At 45.6% G+C, this 25,491-nt stretch overlaps 2 protein-coding genes across 3 annotated transcripts in view; both read right to left on the bottom strand.

Annotated features, from left to right (window-relative positions):
- The window catches only part of tnrc18 (trinucleotide repeat containing 18), a 50,434-nt gene extending 38,304 nt beyond the window's left edge, over positions 1–12,130 (bottom strand). The window contains exons 1-2 of the mRNA XM_085785338.1: positions 11,937–12,130; positions 9,868–10,211 (exon numbers count right to left, since the gene is read on the bottom strand). Of these exons, the coding sequence (XP_085641464.1) occupies positions 9,868–10,075 (208 nt within the window). The 5' untranslated portion in view covers positions 10,076–10,211; positions 11,937–12,130. The remainder of the gene's footprint in view (positions 1–9,867; positions 10,212–11,936) is intronic.
- An 8,368-nt stretch (positions 12,131–20,498) lies between these two features.
- actb2 (actin, beta 2) lies at positions 20,499–24,808 on the bottom strand. Of its 2 annotated transcripts, none has more exons than XM_085785335.1 (6): positions 24,721–24,808; positions 23,046–23,175; positions 22,578–22,817; positions 21,712–22,150; positions 21,427–21,608; positions 20,499–21,311 (listed from the first exon to the last, which is right to left on the bottom strand). In XM_085785335.1, exons 2-6 carry the CDS (start codon positions 23,166–23,168, stop codon positions 21,168–21,170), a joined length of 1,128 nt encoding a protein of 375 aa, XP_085641461.1. In that variant the 5' UTR covers positions 23,169–23,175; positions 24,721–24,808; the 3' UTR covers positions 20,499–21,167. The 2 variants fall into 2 exon arrangements, with proteins under 2 accessions (XP_085641461.1, XP_085641462.1); XM_085785336.1 differs by having other exon boundaries at positions 23,046–23,177; positions 24,724–24,808.
- Positions 24,809–25,491: the final 683 nt, after the last annotated feature.

The following is a 25,491-nucleotide window of genomic DNA, read 5'->3' as shown; positions in this document are numbered from 1 at the left end:
CATTAAAACCGCAGTCCATCAGTACACACAGCCTGTACAAACACACACACACAGACACACACACCCTCCCACACATTGCATTTTTAAAATCAATAGCAAATGTGGCTTTCCAATTAATCACAAACAAAAGGCACACAGCATATAGGAGTAACGCAGCGTGCCTTTACTCACCTTGCTTTGAAAAATACTGTGTGGGTGGATCCTTCCACACCAAGTAGCTATTAGACACAGATTTATTCAAGGTTCTCCATGTGTGCATGTGTGTGTGTGTGTGTGTGTGTGTGTTTACTGAGGGTCTCTGTGTGTGTAGCTTAAGTGGCTGCACTGCATCGTGTTATGATCACTGACATGTGCAAACAGTTCCATGTGGATTCTCAGTGAATGGCCTCTGAGTCAGAGACACTGCAGGAGCCACACGCACACACACACACACACACACACACACACACACACACACACACACACAGGACACACACACACACCAGCTTCGTTAAATCACACATGCATGCCAATTCCTGGGAATATAGAAACATGAAAGTGTACACACACACACAAACGTAGCCTGTGATTAATCTTCAGTTGGTCGCAGTATGTCAACTCTGCTGGACAACACACACACACACACGGCCCTGTCCTGTGTGGAGCAGTGAAGATGGTTTAAAACAGAGACATGTGTTTATCAGTGTATCTCACATGAGAGCAACAGAAACACAAGCAGATATTGATCTATACGTTGACGGTACAAACATAGATCACAGAAATATTTAGCTTTTTCCATCCTGACTTGAGAAACTGTGACCTGATTACACGCTGCGCACAATGCAAGTAGCTTTTCACACTTGATCGAACAACTGCAGATGAACAGCTGCTCTTTTTTTCTCAAAATCCTCCTTTGTAAAAAAAATAAAAAATAAATTAAAACGCTGCATTTCTGATGAACGCTCGCTAGTCGCTGCCAGCCATAATTCCCCCCCTCGTTTCCTGGGCCTGCCTCACAATAAAAGCCTCCCTGTGTTTCACGAGCTGAATGCTTTTAATGTGAAGCAGCTGCGAGCGGGAAATGTTTGGTTTGCATTTGTGGTAACTTGATGCGGCTCGATATCGCAGGAAGAGAGAGTGAAGGGTAAACAGTGACGCTGATATCGATGAGATAAAATTACAAACAGTCAGGCTGGATTACACGCCGCGTCGTTTTCTAAGAATCCTCTCTGTGTATGAAAGTCGTTTCAACTCCACCACCAAATTAAAACTACTATATAGAGAAGTTGTTACAGGAGGTTTAACACTATACCTTTTCAGTAACGTGACTTGTTCTATTAAAATGTCAATTTTTTTTTAAATAAATGCTGTTGCCAAAGTTAAATACCTGATGGCAGCCGCTGACTGTTCATCTGTGACCATAAAAAGCGATCTGCCAGTTGCCAGTCATTACCAGAGTGAGTCAAAGCGTGATTCACTTCCAGCAGCTCATGACTGTTTGTAATTTGATCATGTAAATCATATTATGATTTATTACCGACAAATACAAAGAACGCCGTATTCACCGCCACCTTTCCTCCCGTCACCGCGGCGTGTCCGTGTGTCAGGCTACGAGCCAACACTGTTGTTCTAAGTAATTATTCTAACCTATTCTTCATTTTTCTAATTGTTACCTGGTGTGTGTGTGTGAGGAACAACACGTAGACATACCCACACCCCGCACACACAAACACACACACACCACCTGTCAAGGATGTTGAGGTCCTGGTAGGATGTCAGCAGTTTCCATTCCTTCAGGCCAAACACCAGGGTCTGTCTAACATACACACATACACTAACACGCACACAGACACACACACACACACACACAGACCAAGAGGCACAGATGCCCAACGAGAGTATGGATCAATCTCAGCATCGGAGCCGCCTACAGGGCCTTTATCCATGTGTGCAGAGTGTACACACACACACACACACTCACTCATACATACAGTCCACGGTTGTGTTTCATGCCAGTGATCAGGAAAAAAAAACACAATCCCCAATTCCCTTTCTCCCTTCCTGAATAGTCTACCGGAGGAAAAAGAGGGAGGGGTGGAGCGAGGGAAAACATTTGCGCTCCTCGTTCCAGAAACAACATCCAAATGGTGGCTGAGAGGGAAATGTTTCTTTAAATGTTTTGAAATTACTCTTTCATTACCTCTCTCTCTCCCTCTCTCTCTGCCCTTTCCTTCCTCCCTCCCTCTCACTTTCCCACCCTACACACACACACACACCATTTGGCTCCTACTTCACACGACAGTTAGTTTGCCATATTGGGATAAGCGAGTTGCCAAGAAACACGCTCTCTGACTCCCAACACGTTCTAAGCCTCCATTTTCAGATCCTCGTAAGAAACGTATCTAGATATCAGAGAGGAGGAGGAGGAGGAGGCCTGCTGGAGATCAATTCTGATAGAGACGCAGCTGCAAACCTCACACACACACACACACACACACACTGGAAATCAGTGAAATCAAGCTCAAGAACAAGAGTCCTGATCGCAGATCGATCTGAGGCGGACCGAAAGGCAACAGAATCCAAAAACAACAATACTGGAACACGTACAGAAAGCACAGAAATTGCAGGGGGAGAATAAACCTCTGGTATAACTGTGTGCCACACACACACACACCACAAACGCGTACACTTACACACTGTGTGAACCCATCTGTTACCCATCAGTGGTACTCAGAGCAGGGTTAGCTGGGGGGGAATCTCTATTGATCTCCGGTTTTTATTCACTGCAAGAAAAACATTCAAACAGTAAAACTGTGCTGTGCGATGCAGCTAACTGGCAAACTGACGCTGCTAATCATTAATCCTGACTGTAAAGGGGAGAGAGAGTTCCTCACATAAACACAAAGGTGAAAGGATGTCTGGCAACTGATACCGTGTCGGTCTTTGTGTGCATTTTTTTTTATTCGAGGCTGCGTGCATGTGGTTTAAAGTACGTTAATGATTTCAAAATGTCCAAGTGTGGTCTTCCTGTGTTTTGAGTGGCATGGAGGAAACTGTTTTGTTTGTGAGCTGGAGCTGAACATAAACTGTTTCGAGTTCACTTACAAACGCAACGTTTAGTTTCACAAATTGCCCTGGAGAAGACAGACTTGGCTGCGGAACAATCATTCAAATAATTTCATGTACCTCAAATAGCAGCGATTTGGAAAATGCATGTAAAGTATTACAAACACTAGTCTACTATGGCTTGTCTGTTACTTTATCTGATGAAAGTGTAGCAGAAAATGTTTTATTTGGTTAAAAACACATTAAAATAGTGAGTAAAAAACGCTGGTGGGCAGAGAAGGGGGCTGGAAGTGTCAAACCAATTTTATTTATATCGCACTAAATCTCAATGAAAGTTGATGATTCTGACAGTGACAGAGTGAAACTGTGGTTGGACTCTACCTCGCGGAAAAACTGACACATATCTGGAGACCACAAGAAGCACAGCTGGAAGAAAAATGGGGCTGAGAACAATACACTGGACCCTAAATCACTGGAGCTGCAAATAAATCCATCACCAGGGCTGCGTGCATGACTGATGGAAAAATACATCTCCCAAACTGTTTTCCTTTTGTAACTGCTTTTATCTGATGACGTAAGTCTCTCACCAGTAAAGACTCAAGTGGGGGGAGAAAAACATGTCTCTGTTTCTTTATGTGTGTGTTTCTGTCACTCCTCATTAAAAGCTGCATGCAATTGCTGTTACTTTGAAAATGTTACATGGATCAAATCTGATATATTATTAGTTGTTGGATTAAAAATATCTACACAAAACCAAATTATCCAAAATACTTTGCATCTTTTCTCAATGTGTTGACCCTAATTAGATGGATCATTTTTGTTGCTATTACACAACTATCTCCTGTGTGTGTATTTTAATCACTTTTAGTGGAGTACTATGTTCAAGTTGTAGAGAACAGGTTCTATATTTGTATGACTGATGGGAGTTTGGATGTGGCATGGGGCCGTTTTTAGTGCATGCGTCCGTTTTTAGTGCATGCGTATGATGTAGAGAGAGACGTGTGAAAGCATGTGTTAGATTATGTAAGATTGTGTGAGTAGAAACAGAAAATTTGTAATAGACCAGGCAGAGATGGAGCTCCTGGATAAAAATTGTTTTCTAAAAAAGATATACAATATAATAATTTATAATAACAGAAATGCAAAATTATCAATTTCACAAAGTGCATGGTGACAAAACTTTAAATGTTTTAATGAAGAATAATATTACATTTGCACATTTGCAAAGCTGGAACTAGCAAATGTTTGACTTTTTAAAAAAAAAATAATTTCATACATTTTCTGCAAAGTTCATGTCAATATACTAATCAATTAATCAAACGGGTGTCCTTGGAAACCAGAATATAGTGGAATGACCACAACAGGATCTATAAATTGAAGTGTATAAATTGTGCTGGTCCTTTTTCCACAGCAGACGTTTGGACACAAAGTGTGGAAGATGAACAGTGTAACAGTCTAACAGCTCGTACGATACCACGACCACGACACTGAGGCAACGACATGAATTCAACCACTTCTGCTGAAACCAAGTGACAGCAATTCAGTCACATTAAGTTCAACCAAACAAACACAAACAGCAAAGACTTTTTAAAAAAAAAAAACCTGTGTTTAATTCCTTGCTGCTCTGAAACTTTGTGCAGAAGTTGCCCTGACAGTTGGATTCAGCCCGTGTGTGCGTGAGCCTCGCTGTGCGACGCCGCTGCGCTCAAGTCTCCTGTGAAGGCAGCAGTTGTTATTTTGACACACACCTCGATACCAGCAAATGGGAACGCTCTTGCAACAGGCACACACACAGAGTCATGCAGTGTCGCACACAGAGTGGTATGCACAGTTGCACCGTCGCACAGATGCAACGAACCACACGCATGTTGGAGAACATACAGAAACATGACGACTATATTTCACACCTGTGGCACGGAGGTTGGCCGACTTACGGTTTAACATTTGTCATGAGCTAAACCAACTGAGCTTTAGCTGCCTGACAGGAAGTGATAATAATAATATATATTATATACACACACAATGAATTTTAACAACTTTTTTTAAACAGGACAGAAACATGGAGGATTAACTGAGACTGTTCCTGGGCTGCTGGTGTCACTGCAGCTCTGGATGATTTTAACTAAAAACGGCAGATGTCAGTTAAAGGCCTAAAGGAGCAGGTCAGTCGGCGACATCACATAATTAAAAAACAGTCAAACGTGTCTTTTCTCACACGTCCAACCTGCTCTGCGCGTCTCTTTTCGTGTCACTGCACATGTTGAATTTTCCCCTTACTTTTCCTTGGAGGGACATTTATAAACCTTATGTAACGGGGACACGTAGAGACTCAACACGCAGCCAAACTGACAGACACGACGCAGTGTGTGACCTCTGCGTGTCGGAGGGTGTTGTTGGAGTTTTAGGTCGGGTTCTGGCAGAGAGAGAACGACTTAGCTAATGCTTTGGGTATTTGGACATGCCACGGCACGCTTGTTTTCTCACACACCGGTCTGTCACTCTTATGTCTGACAGCTGTGTGTGTGCTGTGCGTGTGTGTGTGCGCGCGTGTGTGAATTACTGTGTGTCATTTGTCTGCCTCTGACAGGTTTATTGTAGCAGGGCAGCCAGTGCCTTGTGCTTTCTCTTAAGGAGCCTGTTTTCTCTCCTGAAAGATTCAATTAATCTGAGAGGGGACGTGTCCGAGCCACGTCTCACACACACACACACTCACATGTAGGGGTCTGTGTCTTGAATATATATAAACACACACTCACCACATTAATTTTAACGTAAACAGACACACTAACCGCGTAGCGTGGAAGACAAATTGGTATCGGGAAAGACAACCCTGGCCTGCCCCACAGGCTGCATGAATTATACTTACACTCCTGTGCCTTTGTGTGTGTCTGTGTGCGCCTGTGTGTGCCTGTGTGTGTGTGTGACTGAAAGAGAGAACATTTGAAGGGCTACCACATTTATCTAACCGTGTATGAAAGTGTTGTGGTCAGGATAAATCTCTTCCTTTCTCTCTGCAGAGTCCCAGGGGGAAACCCCGACTCTAACTGCACTAAGCACAATCACATGCTCCTATTCCCATACACAAGACCTCAATCCTCTCATCTGCGCTGACACTCACTCTCACACACAAATGACAACCTCAGCTCTTATCCTTCGAAAACAAAACACTGCTTCCCACCTCGGGGATTGTGCCTGTTTATTTCTTCTTCCCCCCATTTGTCTTGAGTGGTTTTCAACTCCATCCATTGACTTCTCTCCTCTGCACGCTCACCACAGCAGCGTCCCGCTCCCATTTTTCAGCTACTCCCATGTTAACACTTTTTTTTAAAAAGTGCATGCATGCCTGTGTGTGTTTAAGTAGGAGACAAAAGAGCAGGAAAGTTGCTGGTTCAGGCGTGTTATCCCTCACACAGATGAGGGACAGCGCCCTGAGCAGCATTTTAACCTCAGCGTGCAAACTGTGCTTCTGAACTTGCAAGTTCACAATGTCCATATGGTAAAAGCAATCATTTACTACTAATTGATATAACACAAGAGTGATTTAGCTGCACCAGGTTTATGTAGGTCCTTACAACAATTTCTGCTCTCAACGCCTGGAAAAATGCTGCCGGTGAGCAGGAAGTGATGTAGCTACTTCACGTTTCCCACACAGCTGCAGCAACATCACTGTGTTTGCTTAAAGGAGGCGAGAACTGAGTAGTTAATTGGCCTAAATCCAAAGGAAAAAGAAAAAGATGTCACACTCTCTTTGATTGAAGTGACAATCTCATCAGCGGCAAAAACGTCCTTCAGGTGGAAAACGTTTCCTGCTTTTCCTTAATTCCTTTACCCGTAATGAAACAATGTGCAACAACGTCGACCTGTGACGGTCATGGCACAGTTTTTTGGAAATATAAATCATCTGTGGTTCTTGTCTCCTCTGTGCAGTCACATTTCAGCAGGTCCAACCTCTGCGGTAGGGAAGAGGGGGGAAAAGGACAGATGGCCTCAATCTGGTGACGGAGGCGCCCTCACCTCCAGTAGACAGAGGAGCATTTACAGCCATTTTGCATCTATAAACCGTGACCAACAAGACCTAGACCCATACATATGACCTGTCTGCAATAGAGGGGAATAGCTAGAAAGCAGGACTCGCTGCTGGAAAACAGAAAATGATGTCTTTGCAGAGTTTGTGTACCAGCAGCAGAAGTGTCAAACTATTTGCAGCTTCACAAATCACAATGCATTTAAAACAAACCTGACTCTCTCATACCTCTGACAAACTGGAGGTGTGGAAATAAGGGCGACACTTTACTCCATTAAGTCAGGTGGAAACCCTACTAAAACTGAACTAAGAGCGAAAATAAGGGAGACTCCTGGGAACTGGGAGTGTGTTGGCAGCTACAAAACAGTCAACCCTGCTATCAAGAGCTCAGCCAAACACAACAGCGCAAAAAAAATGTCTTGAATTCCATGAAACATGTGTAAACAAAAACAGTAGCGGGGCGGCCTTGGCTCCTCTTGATTGCGCGCTGGCTGCTTGAGAGCTGGATCCATGCTGCTTATTGCAATTAAATGGGGAACATTATGAACATTTGCAATTACCGGGTAATTATCATGTAACAGGGCTGTGGAGTGTTATTACAAGCATGGGACCGGGATCTCAATCGGGTTTGGTTAATGTAATGTGCGGGGATTTGATATGGAGGAACGCCATAAAGCTAAATGACCCGTGTTGTACAGTGGTGTGTTTTAGTGGGCGGAGGCTGTCGGTGTGCGTGTGCGTGGGGGTGGGGAGGGGGGGGTGTGCGATGAGAGTCGGAGAGTGAGAAGGTCAGTGTGTGGGCAGGATGAAATGTATCCCGTTTTAAAGGAGTGTTTAAACTACCAATCTGGGCTGGAACAGTGGTTGGGTCAACTCCACTTCATAACTCCCCCCTCCCTCCCTCCCTCCCTCCGGCAGCACTTCCAGTTGCTCCACACAAGCACATCTGCACACACACCACAAGCAGTTTTCAGCTCGTTTCAGAGCCACAGGAGGGGGAATGGAGGAACATCATCCCAGCTGAAATACGCTGCTGCTGCTGCAAAGACACGGCTTTAAACCAACAGCACCAACTGGTGTGTGTGTGTGAGGTTTACAGTAAATCCACACATCTCGTCATTTCACCTGCAACACATTCCCATGTTATTCTGAAGGCACAAAATCGGATCGACTGGCTGCAATAAACTGCGCCCTGGCACATCTCTTTGCTGCGATACACCCGTCAATCATCCTCACACTCCCCGCTGCGAGTTGATTTCATCTCTGACAGCTTTTCATGTGCGTGTGTGAGTTTGAGTGTGTAGGCTCCGCCGGTGTGTCAAATTAACGCTTCATCAGAGCCCTGCCCTGCCAGCTCTGCCTCACTTTACTAGACCTCTAGTACCTCGCGCTCCAAATGACAAGTGCTGCATTGAACCCACGCTCGGAGATAAGAACAGGGGGGGGGGGGACACACAGCTCAACTAGAATATTATTATCTCCGGGGTTTACCTCTGAAAAGAAACCAGGGAGACTGTAACTGTATCCGTCTACGAGTAACTCGATGAGAGTGTCTGCTAGATTTGTCATTTTCCAAAAGACACAGCAAAGTCCACATATGGTTTGAACCTTAACAAGAACACTGACTCGCCCTCTGACTGACCACAATCTGTATGCAAACATTCAATGTTATCTTTTTTTTTTGCACAATGTTATTTCAAGGCTTCCATTACTAATGGCTGGAACAGACATCAGTGTGCAGGCAGTGGAAGTAAAAAGGAAAATCACCAGCTCAGCAGGGAATAACATATACTGTAGATGATCTACTGACTGCAGTTGAGCAATACACACACATACACACACACACAGAAGGCAGGAGGCAGGTAGAGCGTGATGTAAACAAACACATGGGAGTTTGGTTTATGAAGCCCCTGTGTGGTTAATGCCACACCTTTTCTTTAATGGCCAAATATATCAAAGCACACAGTTTGTAGCTGACATACTCATTTTAACACACACGCGCACGCACGCACACTCTGTCTTTCCCTCACACAGTCTCCCTTGTAGCCTACTTAAGGCAGCAGTGGGGATGTCCAACCGAATTGGTACAAATGCAGGAAAAAGCAGCATCAGCCATTTGCCAACTGTTCCAGGAGAGTGGCTTTTACTCCAGATTTACTCCACAGAGTGGAGCCTGAACCACAGCCACTCCTCGCCCATACAAACACTCCAACCATTCCCCTTCAGCAGGGTAAGAAGTGCTCTGTTGTCCCTGTAAGGTCACAACTTTACCACCCCCACTCTCCCAAACACACACACACACACACAACCTGCATCTGCCTCCACAGCAATGACGGTGTAATGGTCCACATGCAATCCAAAACCATTGCACCCTGACCTGCACACTGCTGCAACAACACCCACACCAGCACCACCACCACACACACGCTCAACACTCAGCCCTGTTGTGCTTTAAAACCCGATGATGTGTGTGTGTCTGTCGGAACCTGCCAAGTAATTTTCCGCTGATGCGTTGTCCATTGCTAAGACTGAGAAATCCTTAACACGATGCCATACTTCCACATCTGAAACTTGTCACAGCTTTCTAACAGCCACTCCTCCCTGTGCAGCCTGCATCCAGGCTCATATCCCCCACAGCACCGTGGACACGTCAAAAATAACGACCGCTCATGCTGTCAAAACTGTGCGCTTTTTTTGCGCAGCCTTATATCAAGTTAATATTTGATCGATTGAAGGTTGTGTATTTTTTTTAAAGACAACAAGAGCAAAGCAATCTAGCAGTCGTGCAGTCTACTTACTGTGGTGTGGATGTAGGTTAATGGCCGATGGCAAGAATTTTCCAGAGTGGAGAGGCGGCGGATGACTCGTGCCCAAGTGACCGGGCGAGGGAGGGATCCTCCCGGCTGCTGCTGCTGCTCCGAGTCGGTGAGACTCCATGGCGAGCCCCGCCAACAACGGAGGTGGTACGTGGACGGATCGAGGAGGTCCAAAATCTCTGCCATCCATTATCCACAGAGGGGAAAGTTGTAAAAAGAAATTGTCCGTTCGGATAGGCCCCCTATTCCGAAAAAGACAATTCTGGCTATAATAATGTCTTTAGTTTTCCAGGCGACTCGAGCTCCTTCTCAGCCATCCTGCTGACCTATAAAACACAACAAGAAAACCGCTTGATTCACAAATCTCGGGGCAGGCTGAGCGAAACTGTGTTGAACTGGTAGTTTTCAGGATTTCTCCTCTTTTCCAGCGAACAGGCGGCCCATACGTGCAATGACGCAGTTTGGAAAACCACTTCAAAAACTACACGCTGAGTATTAACCGGTCGACATTAAGACCGTATTACTCGCTCCTGGTGTATCCCAACTGCGGATCTTAAGGCAGCTTTAACTTATATCCTCGATATCATGATCTAATGTTGGAGGGAGCGGACGAGCTGCTGCTCCACCCCCACCGACTGCACAGCGAGCAGCGGCCGCTCCGGGGCTCCGCTTCCCAGGGAAACACAACCGGGAGACGGAGGGGGGGCGGCCAGCTGCTCTGCCCCGGCCGCGACAACACTGTGCGATCCCCGCGATGGAAACACAACGGCACGGTCAAATTTTAATAACCCATTCTACCTTTTCCGATTACCCAGCTGTTTTCCCTAAGCCGTAAACCAGCAATGCTGACTATGGGCCGAGTCGCCCTGTAAACCAATACACCATAAATACTGGAGGGCGCATCAAATATAAATTTCAAACGGGTTAAAAATAAATAAGGTTGCAAAAGCCTGCATCATTAATCAGCGGGGTGAGCGGTGTTTTGTTGCCCACAGATGCGAATTTAGTCCGGGCTACTTCGCAATTGGTCATGGGTGCTGCCCAAGGAAAGAAATCAAAACCCAGCCCGTAAACACTTGAGCCCACAGTTTAAAACTAAAAGCCCATTTGTAACCAGGTTATCGACGGTTCACCATCCAGACTGCAGTTTGCACCAGTATTAAAATATAATATAGCCTACTGTGTTTTTATATCATTAATCGACGGATAGCTAATTCAGTTTGACCCGAGCAATTCGTCTTGAATTTGTTAAAAAGGACGAATAGCTACACTCGTCCAGAAAAACAGCTGATAAAACACAATCGTCGAAGACAGCCACATGTGTCATATGAAAATACACTAAAATAGAATAAAAGTTACTTTGAGGAGGAAAACAACAAGCAATCGCGACTTCACCCGAAGGCAACACGGAGATAATAATTTAGCGTCTTGTTCAATCTATGCTAAACATTAGACTATTTTTTCTCATTTCACAAAATAGTGCCTGAACATAAAATCTCGTTTGTTTAGTTAGTTAAATTAATTAATGTTAGAAACCAACAAGGAGGAAAAAGTCGCCTTAACCTTCAAAGGCTGCGAGCAAACACATTACAGCAATGACTCGTGATATCCAGGCGGGCGGGATCTGAAGAATGGCTCGTTCACAAATCACAATAAACCTTTTTTTCTTTCCCTTAACAAAAACACAGCACAGAGAAATGTTGCCTCCGAGCCTGGCTCAGGGAGAGGCTGTGTGGCCGGGCTGGGGCTCGTCCTGCTCGGTGTGGGTCCATGCGGCGCCGCGGCGGAGCAGCAGCTCGGCTTTTTCAGCCACGTTTCAAACTTTTCACGGTTCCATTAACGACACGGCAGAAACTTTCTCGGAGGAAACCTACCGACACGGAGGTTTCCACACCGACTACAGCTTCCCCAAAAAAATCCAAAATGTCGCGTGCAAACCTCCGCGCCCTTTTCCCACAACATTTACAACCCAGATAGTGTTTTAAATACCGACACTTAAAGCTGGAAAACGAAGAAAACCAAACAAGAAAAACAACATGCCGAGCGCTTACTTGAATGGAGAAAACCTGGGGGGAAGGAGCTAAATTAAAAATGCAAGCGCTTCTCAAAATCCGTCCAGGTTGCTGGGAGAACTGGAGTAGTCCATTACAGGCTGGTCCGAAGGTAAACTGGGGGATAATTGGGGGGAGAAAAAAGCCCCTGACGCGTCCGTAAACTCCTCAGCAATGAAACACAGCATTGTTTTGCAAGCACCGCCCCTCTCCTTCGCTACCACCCAACCCCAGCCCAGCCCTGTAGGGCTCACACAGCTCGGCTCTGATTGGCTGCGCCGACTGTCAATCAAAAGTCCCCAGTGTTAAAAAAAAAAAAAACACTGGCCGCTCGCCAGCTCTATAAAACCAATTATGGAGCAAGGAGGTTGAGCCGTTTCAAGATCCCCACTCCCCTCAAGACTGAGTGATCAAAACAAGCAGTGGGCTTCTCCTGCTTCATCTTCTGCTCTGTTTTTTTTTTTTTTTCTCAATGCGGTTGGTGGTGGTGTTGGTGGTGGAGGGGGCCCGTTTCAAGGCGACCCCCACCCCCACCACCACCACCACCCATTTCCACGCCGATTATAACAGACGCTCAATGATTGGGAAGCGGAAAGTGGGGGGGCGTTGTTTTGTTACCCCTAGAAAAATTGCACTTGTTTATGATGTGGTGAGTTGAGGCCACTTGTTCTCACTACACTAGTGGATAGTTACCAAAGTCAGCAGCCCACAGCTATTTCCATTACACCAACACTTAAGAAATGTGCCCCACGTTTGCTATAATACAACTAACATGTCCACGATTATTATGTTAATTAAACCTAATTCTATAGTAATTATTATTATTAGCCCATTTGTTTTTTTTTTAGTTTGGATGTTGTTTGCTCATGATAATGATAATTGATAGAAGATAATTATGGCCTTATGGTCCAATTGATGAATGAATGAATCAATAAATAAAGGTTTGCCTCTGACAACTGACCAAGGTGTAGCTAATTAACAAGTGATCTATAATCATTTTTGAAAACTATTTTTCACACCTAACACCAAGTGTTTATTAGCACATGGGCTTCACAGGAACAGGAGAGGTGGTGGGTGGGGGGTGGGGGGTGTCGGTGGGGGCAATATGAAGAGGACATAGCCTACTTAAAATGTAGTGAGGGTCCTCAAGAGTTGAGACTACTTGTTCTCACTGGAAAGCAGTGGATGATTATCTAAGTCAGCTGCCTACAGTTTTTTTTTCCTATTACACCAGTAGCTACTACAGAGATGAGTCCCACATTTGCATAAAACAGACCTACATGTTCACAAGTTATATGTTTATTTAACTTTATTCTGATTCAATGATTCAGCTTGAAGATAACATATTGATCATGATGTTTCTCCATTTACAGTCCATTATAGCCTGGCCATGATAAAAAAGGTCCCCTGTACTATTTTAAATGGCCAATAACATAAGACCATTGGACAGTACCAGTGTTTTTTTTTTTTTTTGTTTTTTTTTAGTTTGTTGATGGTATCCACATGTCTGCCATTTGCACTTACTGTTGCTCTGCTCTCAACTTAATGGCATGTTTATCATGATGTGTGCTGTCACACTCTTGACCAGGTCACCCCTGCAAAACATCTTGGATCACAAAGGTTCAAAAAATAAAACAAGTAAAAGTTTAGATCTGGCAGTTTAGCTGTCCTTGAGAAGGAATCCATACTATAATCTCTTTTTTTTTTTTAATTCATTTTTAACACCTAACACTATTAGATAAAATACAGATGGGATGAGACGGTATGCAGAGATCAAGTAGCCTACTTAATGTCACATCTTTATTCGATACAATAGGCTACAATCCTATAGTCTTCATCAGTCAGCGCTGTAGTGAGTGTGCAGGCAGATGAAGGACAGTGACCGGCAGCATCCTGCACCTTTCTCCTGCAGACACCCGTCACTGGACTCTCCCTCGTGCATCTTTCATTTCCCTGCACACACTCTTTTCTTTAATACCGAGGAACAGTCCCACCGCTCTGTTTCTTTCTCTTTCTTACTCAGTCGCTCTATGCAAATGCACATCAACAACAGACTGTGGTGAAGCCTCGCTGGACGTCCCCTAGTGCACAATACAGGCCGAGTCTGAGCGGCGGACGCGCACACATTTGCATTAGAAGAGGGAAGAAAGTGGCGTGCTCATTTAGTGCTGTTGTGTTAAAATTCAGGCAAAGGGGGGGTGGGCTCAAAAATCCTCTCATATGACCTCCATGTTCTTCCTCGTGCGCGGTTCTGTCTGACTCTCGCGGATTTGTATTATCCATAAGTTTCCTTTGAAGTAACCCGCCCTGTGTTACATAGTTGCAAAAATGTTGATTAAAAAAAAAAAAAAATCTCAGGCGGTTTCAAGCTGCCCATGTCACCCCCTCCCCTTCATTTCTCCAGCAGCCCCTCCTCCTCCTGACAGTCTGGCGGTTTCAAGGCGACCCTCCCTCCGCCAGGGGCAGGGGAAGCGCTTCAACCGACTCCAAACCGCGAGCGGAGCGGGGAGCGGAGCAGAGGGAGGCTGCTCTCCGCCGCCGCAGCCCCGGACACCGGCTGCAGCCGCAGCGGGGGACGCGGGCCCTCCTGCTCCTGCACGGTGGTCCGCTGCTCTGTCGAGGTCGCGACACCCACGGACAATATAGCTAACCACCGAGCTAAAGAAGAAGAAGAAGCCGCTCGGCTGCAGCCTTCACCCCGCTGACCTATCCGCTCGCAGCGCCTGCCGCCCCCGACGGGACCCGGGAAGGGAATTAGGGGCGACCACCAGGCGGAGATCAGAGCGGTGTCCCGGCCCGGCCCTGGCCGTCCAACCCCGGCCTTTGTTCTCCAAATCGCTCCGACTGGGATTTCAGACACAACTGCCCTCAGATTAAGGCCCCATTGTCGCTGTCTTTTCGCCCGTTGTATTTCATGTCAAATACCGCGGTGTTCGTGGGGGTTTTTATCTCCACTTTGAGGTGGGTATACAGGCTATATGGCTGCGAAACGACTCGCCGAGTGGTTTTAATACACTTAGCCTAGCTGATATGAGTCAGTCATGATTCCTTCAGATAATAGTTAGATATATTTTTATAGCAATTTTTAACACAGTCCTCAATTTATTAAAATATAGGCTAATTGTGTCGTTTAGAGTAAAGTCCTCGGTTATTGTGGCCTGTGTCATGTGAATCATATTCAGCAAAAATAACCCAATAAAGATTCATTCAAAATTCCCTGTCATCAGAAGGACACGTCCAGGTTCTCACCTTCAGCACTGGATGATAATCACAGACCTTTCTACTGTCTGTTTATTTCTAGGCTGGAGCTTCTCACATGGGCTCTTTACTGCAGGAACAGATGGGACCATTTGGTAGATTATGTTTTTTTTATAGCTTATACACCAACTGGGTTCTTTGAGGATGGTCCAACTTTAAGCTCCAAGCCTGTCCTCTATGTGGGGCTGCAGTGGAAAAGTACTGAAATCCATGATTTATTACCTAAAATGCTGCTGAGTCAATGTTATACCACGGCCAATTTTTCATTCCACTGAGATGATTTTTGTTCTGTGAACCAATGCACAATAAGAACATTTGTTATACCAGCGCCTCTGTTTTACACTAGTAGCCTAGTGTTTTTCTTTCTTTTCCCATCTTGTTTGCCTCTTATCTTTGCATGAACACCCTATCTAACATCAACCTCTAGCTGTGTGGTTGCCCAAATATCATTGCTGGGGCTCGGGTTAATTCTGTCCTATCAGCTGAAGGGATCAGGTAAGGATCAGGTAAATGATTTGATTTGGCGGCCAGACTATCTGATTTTCTCTGGGCATGTGGCTGCATTAACCCACAGGGGACAGAGCACAGAGGCAGCATTGATTAATTCAGCTGGGGGTTGCACTCCTCTCTGGAGAAGAAATACATAAATAAATAAATACAGGAAGATGTCCTCCTGCATAAGCACCCACCCATCAATAACGGCGCTTTCATAAGCACGTCTCACATCTGGGCTGCTAATAAAGCCTGAATGCATGCCCATGCTCCCAATTACATTTTTCTACAATATTCCATAAATGACAAATGAGAAACAGCAATAAATAACAACAGTCCAGATATTTTATGTGCCCCCTCCCAAACCACTCTCTCTCTCACACACACACACACACACACACACACACACACACACACACGCACACCGAGTGGCTGCATGCCCACAGGGCTGAATCATTCATCATACCTTGTCTCATGCTCCACACAAGCACTGTATTGTTGAAGCAAGCACTACTGCACTGCAGCAAGACAAATCTATAACATGATTGTAAAGAAAGCTAATTGCAGTGTCATGTAATCTGTTGGGCTGAGACAAACATGCGTACAGACTGGAGACAAACACACACACATGCAACAACAATCATGGCACTAGGACATCACCGAGCACATACACTCACACACCAACCCCCCACTCGGGGCACACACACACACACACACACACACACACACTCTGGTATACACATACAGTCCTCATGGGGTACCTGCCAATCATCAGACAGTGCCTTGCAGGGTTTTATGGAGGACCACTGGAGGGGAGGGGGGTGTGAGGGCGGCTTCATGCTGGAGGACAAACACCCAGCCACAGGCACACTACCCTGGCAGCCATCCAGCTGAATGTGAAATAGTCAGATGACACAAATACACAGAAGAAAATGTAGATGCTGTATGTAGGTTCACCCACGATGATCTGTCACTACACATATCCCTGGCCTTTATGATTTTAGAGCTGGGTGATGTGCTGTTCATTTCTGATAGTTCCAGTTGAATGAGCCACAGGAGCCGTGTAAGATGCATATTGCACATAGAATAAGCATATACAGTACATGGTCATACATGTGCTTAACATACATTACACATAGCAGGTTATTGCTGTAGTGACAGCATCCCCTGTATTAACATAAAGTCAAGATTCCTGTCCCTGTCCAAGAGCTCATAAAAAAAACACAGGCTGCAATTTAATTTGAATCAAATCAATATGCACGCTAAAATATGGAAAATGGTTACCAAGATGAGGACACATATGGAAGTGTGGGGGGTGTGGTGAGAGAGGGAGGGAGGGGGAGGAGGGAGCGGTGCATTGAGTGTGCTCGAGCAAGCTTGCAGTGCACGGGGTGTGTGTATTTTTGGTGTCTCTTCCTGTGCCGGAGTGGTGCGGTCGCAGAGCTCTGACAAATCATGGAGTTTTTCTTGAGAAAATAAAAACCACCCAGCGTTGCCACAACCTTGAGGAAACATCGATGCAACAGACACTTATCCTGCTGAGGGATAAAAAAGCAGTGCTGATGTGTCAGGGCCACTTTAAAACCTCATGAAAAAAAAATCCCTGTGTGGGCCTCCACACCCCTTTTTTTACCCTCCTGAGACTGCCTTTCTGCAGCGACCCTCCACAGGCATGGCATGTATCTGACCTGACTGAAATGTGTGGAAACAGAGGGATGAAGCAACATGCTAAGAAGACAGCTTCATGTCATGTCAGCTGAGCACCTGATCAAACAACACACTAATCCTTGCAAAAAAAATGGTGCAGAGGGCCTGTATCACCCTCAGTGAACATGTCACCCTTAGAAGAATGCAAATCACTTTGCAAAAAAAAAAAAGAAAAGAAAAGAAGAGGAGCTACTGGATGTGAATATGATCTATTATTCTCTGTTGGCCTCCTTATGTCAGGTGTGGTAGCCTTCTATTTGCCTTTCACCCACTTTAAACGCCAGACTCGTGTGGCGTAGTGGCCTCATCTGCTGGAGAGGGAGGAGAACTGCAGGGTGGGTGAGCAGCCTGACCGAGTGGAGGTGCTGTGAAGCTGCACAGCTGTAGTAAATGGAGGAACACAGTAAGCCTAATTCTCTGACAAATTGGTCCCCCTCTGTGTCCTCTCTCAAGGGAAGACATTGTGCTGTTACAGGCATTTTTTTGTTGTCGTTGAACCGAGTAGCTGGAGTGGCTCATTCACAAACACCTGCAGTGCTCACACCTGCACGGGCAACTCACAAAAAAACACACACTTGCACACAATACCCTTAACAAAGCGCAGAGAAATGCACAGCCAAAGCGGTCACACACACACACACACGCACGCACACACACACATGCCAAGCACCGTTTCCCTGGCAGTGAGTGTTTTGCTGGCGTGGCAGTAAAAGGATATCAGAGGGAAGCAGTCTCAGCAGAATCACAGGGAGGTCGGGGGAGGTGGGGGGCTGCAGTGAGATGGAATAAATTTCCAATACCAAACACGCTTGATCTTCAGTGTGTACGTGCATGGAGCAGGAAGTCTGCATGCAGCCCGACTTAATGGCTGCATATATGAATTCATAGCAATGCAAACGCACACACTTCTGTATGCATGTGCACAGCATCATCATATAATATATCATATGAGGTGCCTCCTCCGTGCAGCCCAGAATACTGCATGAAAATGGAACTGATGGACGCAGCATGACTCTGGTTAGTGCTGGATCTGGTGGTGTCACACACACACACACACACACACGCAGAAACAGGATATGATGCATACTGTTAGAACATGAGGGTGGGGCTGCATCATCCAGCATCCAACAACCACCATCCATCTTATCCTCTTTCATCTCTGTAACATGCAAATGTGGAGGTCTGTTTTTAGATGTGGACAGGAAATGTGGCCGCATCAGCAGAGGATCTGCTTCCACCACTCTAGGAAAGCTGGAATAAAACATTAGCGCAAATGGCACGCTCCATCTTTTATCCATGCCCCTCTCCTGCTGCTGCTGCTGCTGGATTAAACACACAATCCCACTCTTGCACTCCGCCCCCCGCCCCCCATCCATGACACCAACTCCATAATACCTCCACCCTTAAATCTAAATCAAGAAATGAACACTTAACTTTGATGTCACCTTTAAAAGCATGTCTCCATCACTTCTAGCTCTTTGCATGAGCTTTAATGTAAATGAATATTTTGAGATGCAGAGAAAATGAAGGTATTATATAGACACAGGAGAGAATCACAGCTCTCTGAACAGAAATTAAAAACCGTGGCCTTTGTCGCCATCTCCTGCCTAAACTGTGCAACTGCTGTGAATTCACAGCTGGATTATGATGTCACACATTTTGTGCAGGCAGCTGCGACCACAGGTCAGAACAAAGTGCAAGAAGACTCGACAATGGAGCAGTTCTGTAGTGGTGGAGCTGGGGAAGTCTAGGTGGATAACAAACAACCTGTGATGCCTCAAAGACAGCGTGATCGCAAATCCGATGATGTCATGACCAGATGCCCAAGGAGTGACAAAAGACTCCTCTTTATTTATCTGAGAGTCGATGACTCCTCTGAGATCTGAGCTCATCGTGTGTGACTGACGACCTCAGGGCTGGGCCTGACCTTTCAGTCCTCAATATGACACCCAGTCAGCAACGCTGCTGCAGCTTGGTGATAGAAATCAGTGCATAAAGCAGCACAGACCACATCCTTTTAAACTTTGTGTTGCTGCTGCCTGCATGGAGAACTTACAAGCTCCTTATACTGTATACAGCCATTTTCTATTATATATCACTGACTGGCAGAAAAAGAAACTATTCAAATTGGGGGATAGAAGTTCAGTTTCTGTAGGGCTAAGGTGTGTGATGACAAGGTTATGCTTATGCAGCTGCGCTTTGAAAGGCCACATGGCACACACACCCCGTGTACTCCTATGGTTTACATAGACAAAAAACAAAAAACATATTTAGCTTCAGTGTGATAAGAGGCTACATACAAGAACTATATCAGACCTACCAACATAATGGTACATTAAGAAGTCATTTGCCCATCTTAGAATTCATCTTGTGATAAAACTGGCTTGCAGCGTTTTCCTCAGTTATCCAGGGTGTGTACTGCTGCTGTTTGACAATACAGTTAAGTGCAACAAGTACAATGTTAACTATACTTAGTGTGAGAGCTCACATTTGAGTTGTGAGTCACATGCCCTTTAGTCTGAGCTTAGTCAGACAAACAGTTCCCTTCAAGCTTAATTACAGGTTGTGTCATGATAAAAATGTTTCACAATGTGTTACAAGATGTAACAGCCTTGTCTACTGTGTCATGAGACAAACCACTCCCTGGAATGATATTGAATTAATTTGGTATTAATCAGCATGTTTACATGTGATGTAAACCATATTAGATAACTGTTAGCCGAGTCAGTGTCAGTTTCTTAGATCATGGTTCAGATGTCAGGCTAAATGATTCAGTGTTTTGGCTCTGAGCAGCAGAAGGTCGGTTATGAGAGAAATTGCTTAGTTTTTAGCCTTTCTCTGCAATGTCATTAAAACACATGAATTCAGAGTGAGTCTAACACTTATTTTATCAAATGCTGTCACAATGTAAACCCAATTTGTTCATAGAGATTAAGCTTGTAAAAATCATTTGCAAATTACTGGTAAAAAATAAGTATGGTCATTATTTTCATGTGGAGCATCTAGTAAATTCCTACTTGAACAATGCCACTCTGATCAGTGTTGGAAAATTCTCAGTAGCTGAAACACACCACACATTTTAAAAATACAGACAAGAGTCAGACATCATGTCGGAACACATGTGCACTTTATTGGGATTGTTTAGTCAGTGTACAGGTTGGCCCCACCGGTCTGGCACCCCATGTTACCCCATCACTTCGAGACCCCTTGCCCCACCACCCCGGTGATGAAACCTCCAACAGCGGGAAGAAGAGGTCACGATTGGGTTTTGCATAACAAAAACAAAAAAATTAACAGGACCAAGATATTTTTAAGGCTGAAAGTACAAAAAACCCAGACATAATTTACATACAAGCGATACTACAACCATGTTTAAGTATGCGCCAACCACTGGGCAGCCTTCACAGAGGCAAATACGTGTCTGAACAATGCAGTTAACATTTGGAATCATGTGTCTGAACAATGCAGTTAACAAACATTTGGAATGACTCAAAGAAAACAACAAAATGTACATTTTTTAAGTCCCCAGATGCAACTGCAGAACCCTGGGGTGCTTTTTTTTCTTAAACCTAGCCAAACATTACTGTCTCCTTCATCGTTCCAGTTTTTTTTAAAATCCTGAGTCAAGCGCCAAAAATAACTGAAGCCATGCCAATGAGTTGGTCGTCTAGGCTCTGCGCCTGAGTGTGTATGAGAAATGTGTGGTGTGGTTGTTTTGCACAGAGCTGAAGTTGTTGGGCGTTTGGTTGGGGAGGGGAAGAAGGAACAGTCTGTTTAGAAGCATTTGCGGTGGACGATGGAGGGGCCGGACTCATCGTACTCCTGCTTGCTGATCCACATCTGCTGGAAGGTGGACAGGGAAGCCAGGATGGAGCCTCCGATCCAGACAGAGTATTTACGCTCAGGTGGGGCAATGATCTGCAAAGTGACAAGAGGACACATTAGGACACCAGGCATTGATGCATACATTGAAACATGTCATGTTAGCAGCAACAATGTGCCACTCTGCTGCTCCTGTGACAAGACAGCTCACCTTGATCTTCATGGTGGATGGGGCCAGGGCTGTGATCTCCTTCTGCATCCTGTCGGCGATGCCGGGGTACATGGTGGTACCACCGGACAGCACAGTGTTGGCGTACAGGTCCTTACGGATGTCGACGTCGCACTTCATGATGCTGTTGTAGGTGGTCTCGTGGATGCCGCAGGACTCCATACCTGAGAACAAAGACCCCATGAGTAAACAGAAGTGCGGGATAACCATAGAGACAGTGTATGCTTTAGCATGTAACTCATGTTGGGCTCAAGTTGGGAAACGTACCGAGGAAGGAAGGCTGGAAGAGGGCCTCTGGGCAACGGAACCTCTCATTGCCGATGGTGATGACCTGTCCGTCGGGCAGCTCGTAGCTCTTCTCCAGGGAGGAGGAGGAGGCAGCGGTGCCCATCTCCTGCTCGAAGTCCAGGGCGACGTAGCACAGCTTCTCCTTGATGTCACGCACGATTTCCCTCTCAGCAGTGGTGGTGAAGGAGTAGCCACGCTCTGTCAGGATCTTCATGAGGTAGTCTGTGAGGTCGCGGCCGGCCAAGTCCAGACGCAGGATGGCGTGGGGCAGGGCGTAACCCTCGTAGATGGGCACTGTGTGGGTCACACCATCACCGGAGTCCATGACGATACCGGTGGTACGACCAGAGGCATACAGGGACAGCACAGCCTGGATGGCAACGTACATGGCGGGGGTGTTGAAGGTCTCGAACATGATCTGTAAAGGAAGAAGAGAACACTTTAGCATTTTCATTCATCATAAGATGTATGGCTTTGTGATCACTGCACCCACTACATGCAATAGAGTGAGGCTCAGACTGAAGTTAGTAGAAAACAGGTGCAGAAAGTCAACATTCCTTCACACTTGTGCATGTCAGATGTCTATTTAGGTGCTGTCTGATTCAGCTACACATTCTAGACACAAGTGCAGATAAAGGCACACAGTCAAGAGACCTGTTGATGATAGATCATCTTATAGAGGAGAGGTCCTGGAGGAGAGGGGGGGAGGAAGGAGCAAGTGAGAATGGGATGGAAAAAGGAAACCAGGAGGAAATGAGGCAACTAGTTTTGAACAGTTAATTCTCTAATGTACCATCTGGCTCAAGTGGAAATTCTCAACTCTGTGCAAAGGGAACAGTGTGTACCTGGGTCATCTTCTCCCTGTTGGCTTTGGGGTTCAGGGGGGCCTCTGTGAGCAGGACCGGGTGCTCCTCAGGGGCAACTCTCAGCTCGTTGTAGAAGGTGTGATGCCAGATCTTCTCCATGTCATCCCAGTTGGTCACAATACCGTGCTCGATGGGGTACTTCAGGGTCAGGATACCCCTCTTGCTCTGGGCTTCATCACCAACGTAGCTGTCTTTCTGGCCCATACCCACCATCACTCCCTGTGACACAAGACCAGACAGTTTGTTAAATTAGCAGACAATTAGCCAACACAATGCTCCATTAAAGCATGGCATCTACTAATGGAATTGGGACTTAAAAAAAAAAAATCATATCTATAAAATCTAACTTTAATTTCTGTTTATCCAATTCATAAAATTATGTAATTAGCATATGTTTATTTTTAAAAAAGTGTATATTTTCTTAATGGTTGGAGGCAAGTCACTCACCTGATGCCTGGGGCGACCAACGATGGAGGGGAAGACAGCACGAGGGGCGTCGTCTCCGGCGAATCCGGCTTTGCACATACCGGATCCGTTGTCAACAACCAGTGCGGCGATTTCATCTTCCATGGCTGAACTGTTGAAGAGGGGGAGAAGGAAAGAGAAAAAAAAAAAGCGTTAAACACTTGAGTCTCAGTCATGCACGTCCCCGACAGCGCCGGTTATGACACATCGAGCTTTCACTTCCTGTTAACTCGCGAGCTGCAGTGTTCGAGTGCAGCCGTTAGGTGGAGCTCGTGCCGCGCATTCCGCCCGCCAGACAAAAGGAAGTGGCGCTGCAGTCTGTTATTGCCATATAAGGACATGGCTCGGTTTGAGCAGCTTTGCGGCTACCGGCGCCATGGCGCGCGGCCAGAGCGGCAGAGTACCGCGAGAGAGAGAGAGAGAGAGAAAAAAAAACGAACATTCGACATTATCAGACCCGGCTCAGCGCGACCACTCCCTCCGGTTCACTACAGTCAACTTCCTCCGCTGCCCCCTCCCACCTATTGCTCAATCACATTGGTTTTAATACCGCATCAGAAACCTTTGCTCCAATATCACTGCGTCATAACCAGCCCTCGCCGCTCCATTCATTGCACACAGGCAACCTGATGTTCAACTAAACGGCTGCTATCAGAAAGCAAACGTCTTTTTTGTTTTTTTAATTAAACTGTTGGCTACAATCTTTCGAGCACCGACTGTTAAAAGAAAAGCAAGTTGCGTAATGAACTTATGTTGACTCATGAATAGGTCACAAGTCCTTGACTGATGCTCCATTTCCTGAAAGCCACGCCTTTTCTAAGACTGAACGATCTGTCACTCGCAATTTCCTTACTTCCTCGTGTTCAACCTGGCAATGTAACGAATTCATGATAAGATGGCTCAGTTTCTTTCAGCCATTTATTAAATTGTGATTTTTTTTTTTTTGCAGGCCTCATTCTTCTCGATCTTTTCTCCCCTTAACGAGATCTTTTAATGTCATTACCATTTAGATAGTCGAAAGGCGAAAACGCCCAAGAGGTGTACATGAGTGGATGAAAAGTGATGTTGAATAAAATTGCCACTGTTGCAAGTCTGAAGGGCGGTGTTAGCATGATGTGGCTAGGCTAATATGCTAAAGTAGGTCACACCCCGCCGCATCGGTCGCACAAAGGGAGCAGCCGGGATCTAGTCAACCTAAACCCAAAAGCCTCTTCCCAACTATCCCACCGGGGGAGAAAAGAAAACCAGCACTGAAAGACTGAAAACGTTGCAAAACCACATTGACAAGCCCAGTTTAGTGAAGATCATTTACTTGGAACCATTCACCATAAGCCGGCTGCACCCAAAAGCACCTGTGAGCCGCCTAAGTACCAGTTTAGCGGTCTCAGACCATCGCCACAGAATACTTTGATCAGAAAACGCATGTAAAATATGGATTGAGGTTTCAGTTGAGTAATCATTTTGAAACCAAAAAGTTAAATTAGCAGCACAGTTGGCGTATGACAGGACAAAGAACCTCGTGGTCCTTGCCATCTTTTGCATTCAAAAATCTCAAATATCTCAGAAACATGCAACAGAAAACAAATCCACTCGTTGTTTACTTGGTAAATCGTGTAGCTGAGGTCGAATTTTGATAATAATAGACTTGTCTCCTTACCTTTTGGGTGGGGGGCTTTTCGCTTTAAGGGAACCGGTTTCAGGCAAATGATATCCCGCACAAAGCTGTGTGTGACGGCGCTCAGAGTGAATCCGTTAGCTGTGGGCGCTTGTTTTTTATAGTGCGTCAGTTGCCCGGCTCTCGCCATAAAAGGTAAACTTTCGGAATGGCGGCCTCTGATTGGTCCAGCGTCATGCACTGGGGCACGTCGCGTGCACACTGTGGTGCACTGGGCGCTCGCGATTTGAGGGAGAGAGAGAGAGAGGGAGGCGATAATAGCAAAGGATTGGAGAAAATAAGAGGGAAGGGATTGATGTTGTGAGGCCTAGTAAGCCTAATCTCTTCATATACTGTTTTATATACAGGTTAAATTGTGTATAAACTTTAATACGTGTGAAATAACCTTCCTTTGCACCTGTTCTTAGCAGTAGAGCAGCACATACTTAAATGATAATTGCAAGAGCTCAGCACCGAGGACTCCTCCCTGTGAAGGCTGCATAGGCCCAAGACTTTTATCCAAAGGCTGTCCTCGCTTCCAATCTCTCTATCTCTCTGGATTAATCTGACAGTATTTGAAACAATACAGAGTGTGGAGGTGATGAGGTGATGCTGCTGTTTACTCTGAAAAGCAGCTCTAAGCTCACTGGGAGTCACTGTCCTGCATCACCGGGTCAAACACATGACACACATAACACAGGGTGGTGGAGCTCCTCTGCACAGACCAGGGGATGACCACTAGCCGTATGTAGGCCACCTCTTGCTCATGTGCTA

Source organism: Trachurus japonicus, chromosome 8 (assembly GCF_045865225.1).
Source record: "Trachurus japonicus isolate A0001 chromosome 8, Traja_1.0".
Taxonomy (NCBI): Eukaryota; Metazoa; Chordata; class Actinopteri; order Carangiformes; family Carangidae; genus Trachurus; species Trachurus japonicus.
Note: the sequence above shows the minus strand (reverse complement) of the source record. Positions and strands in the feature narration are given on the sequence as shown.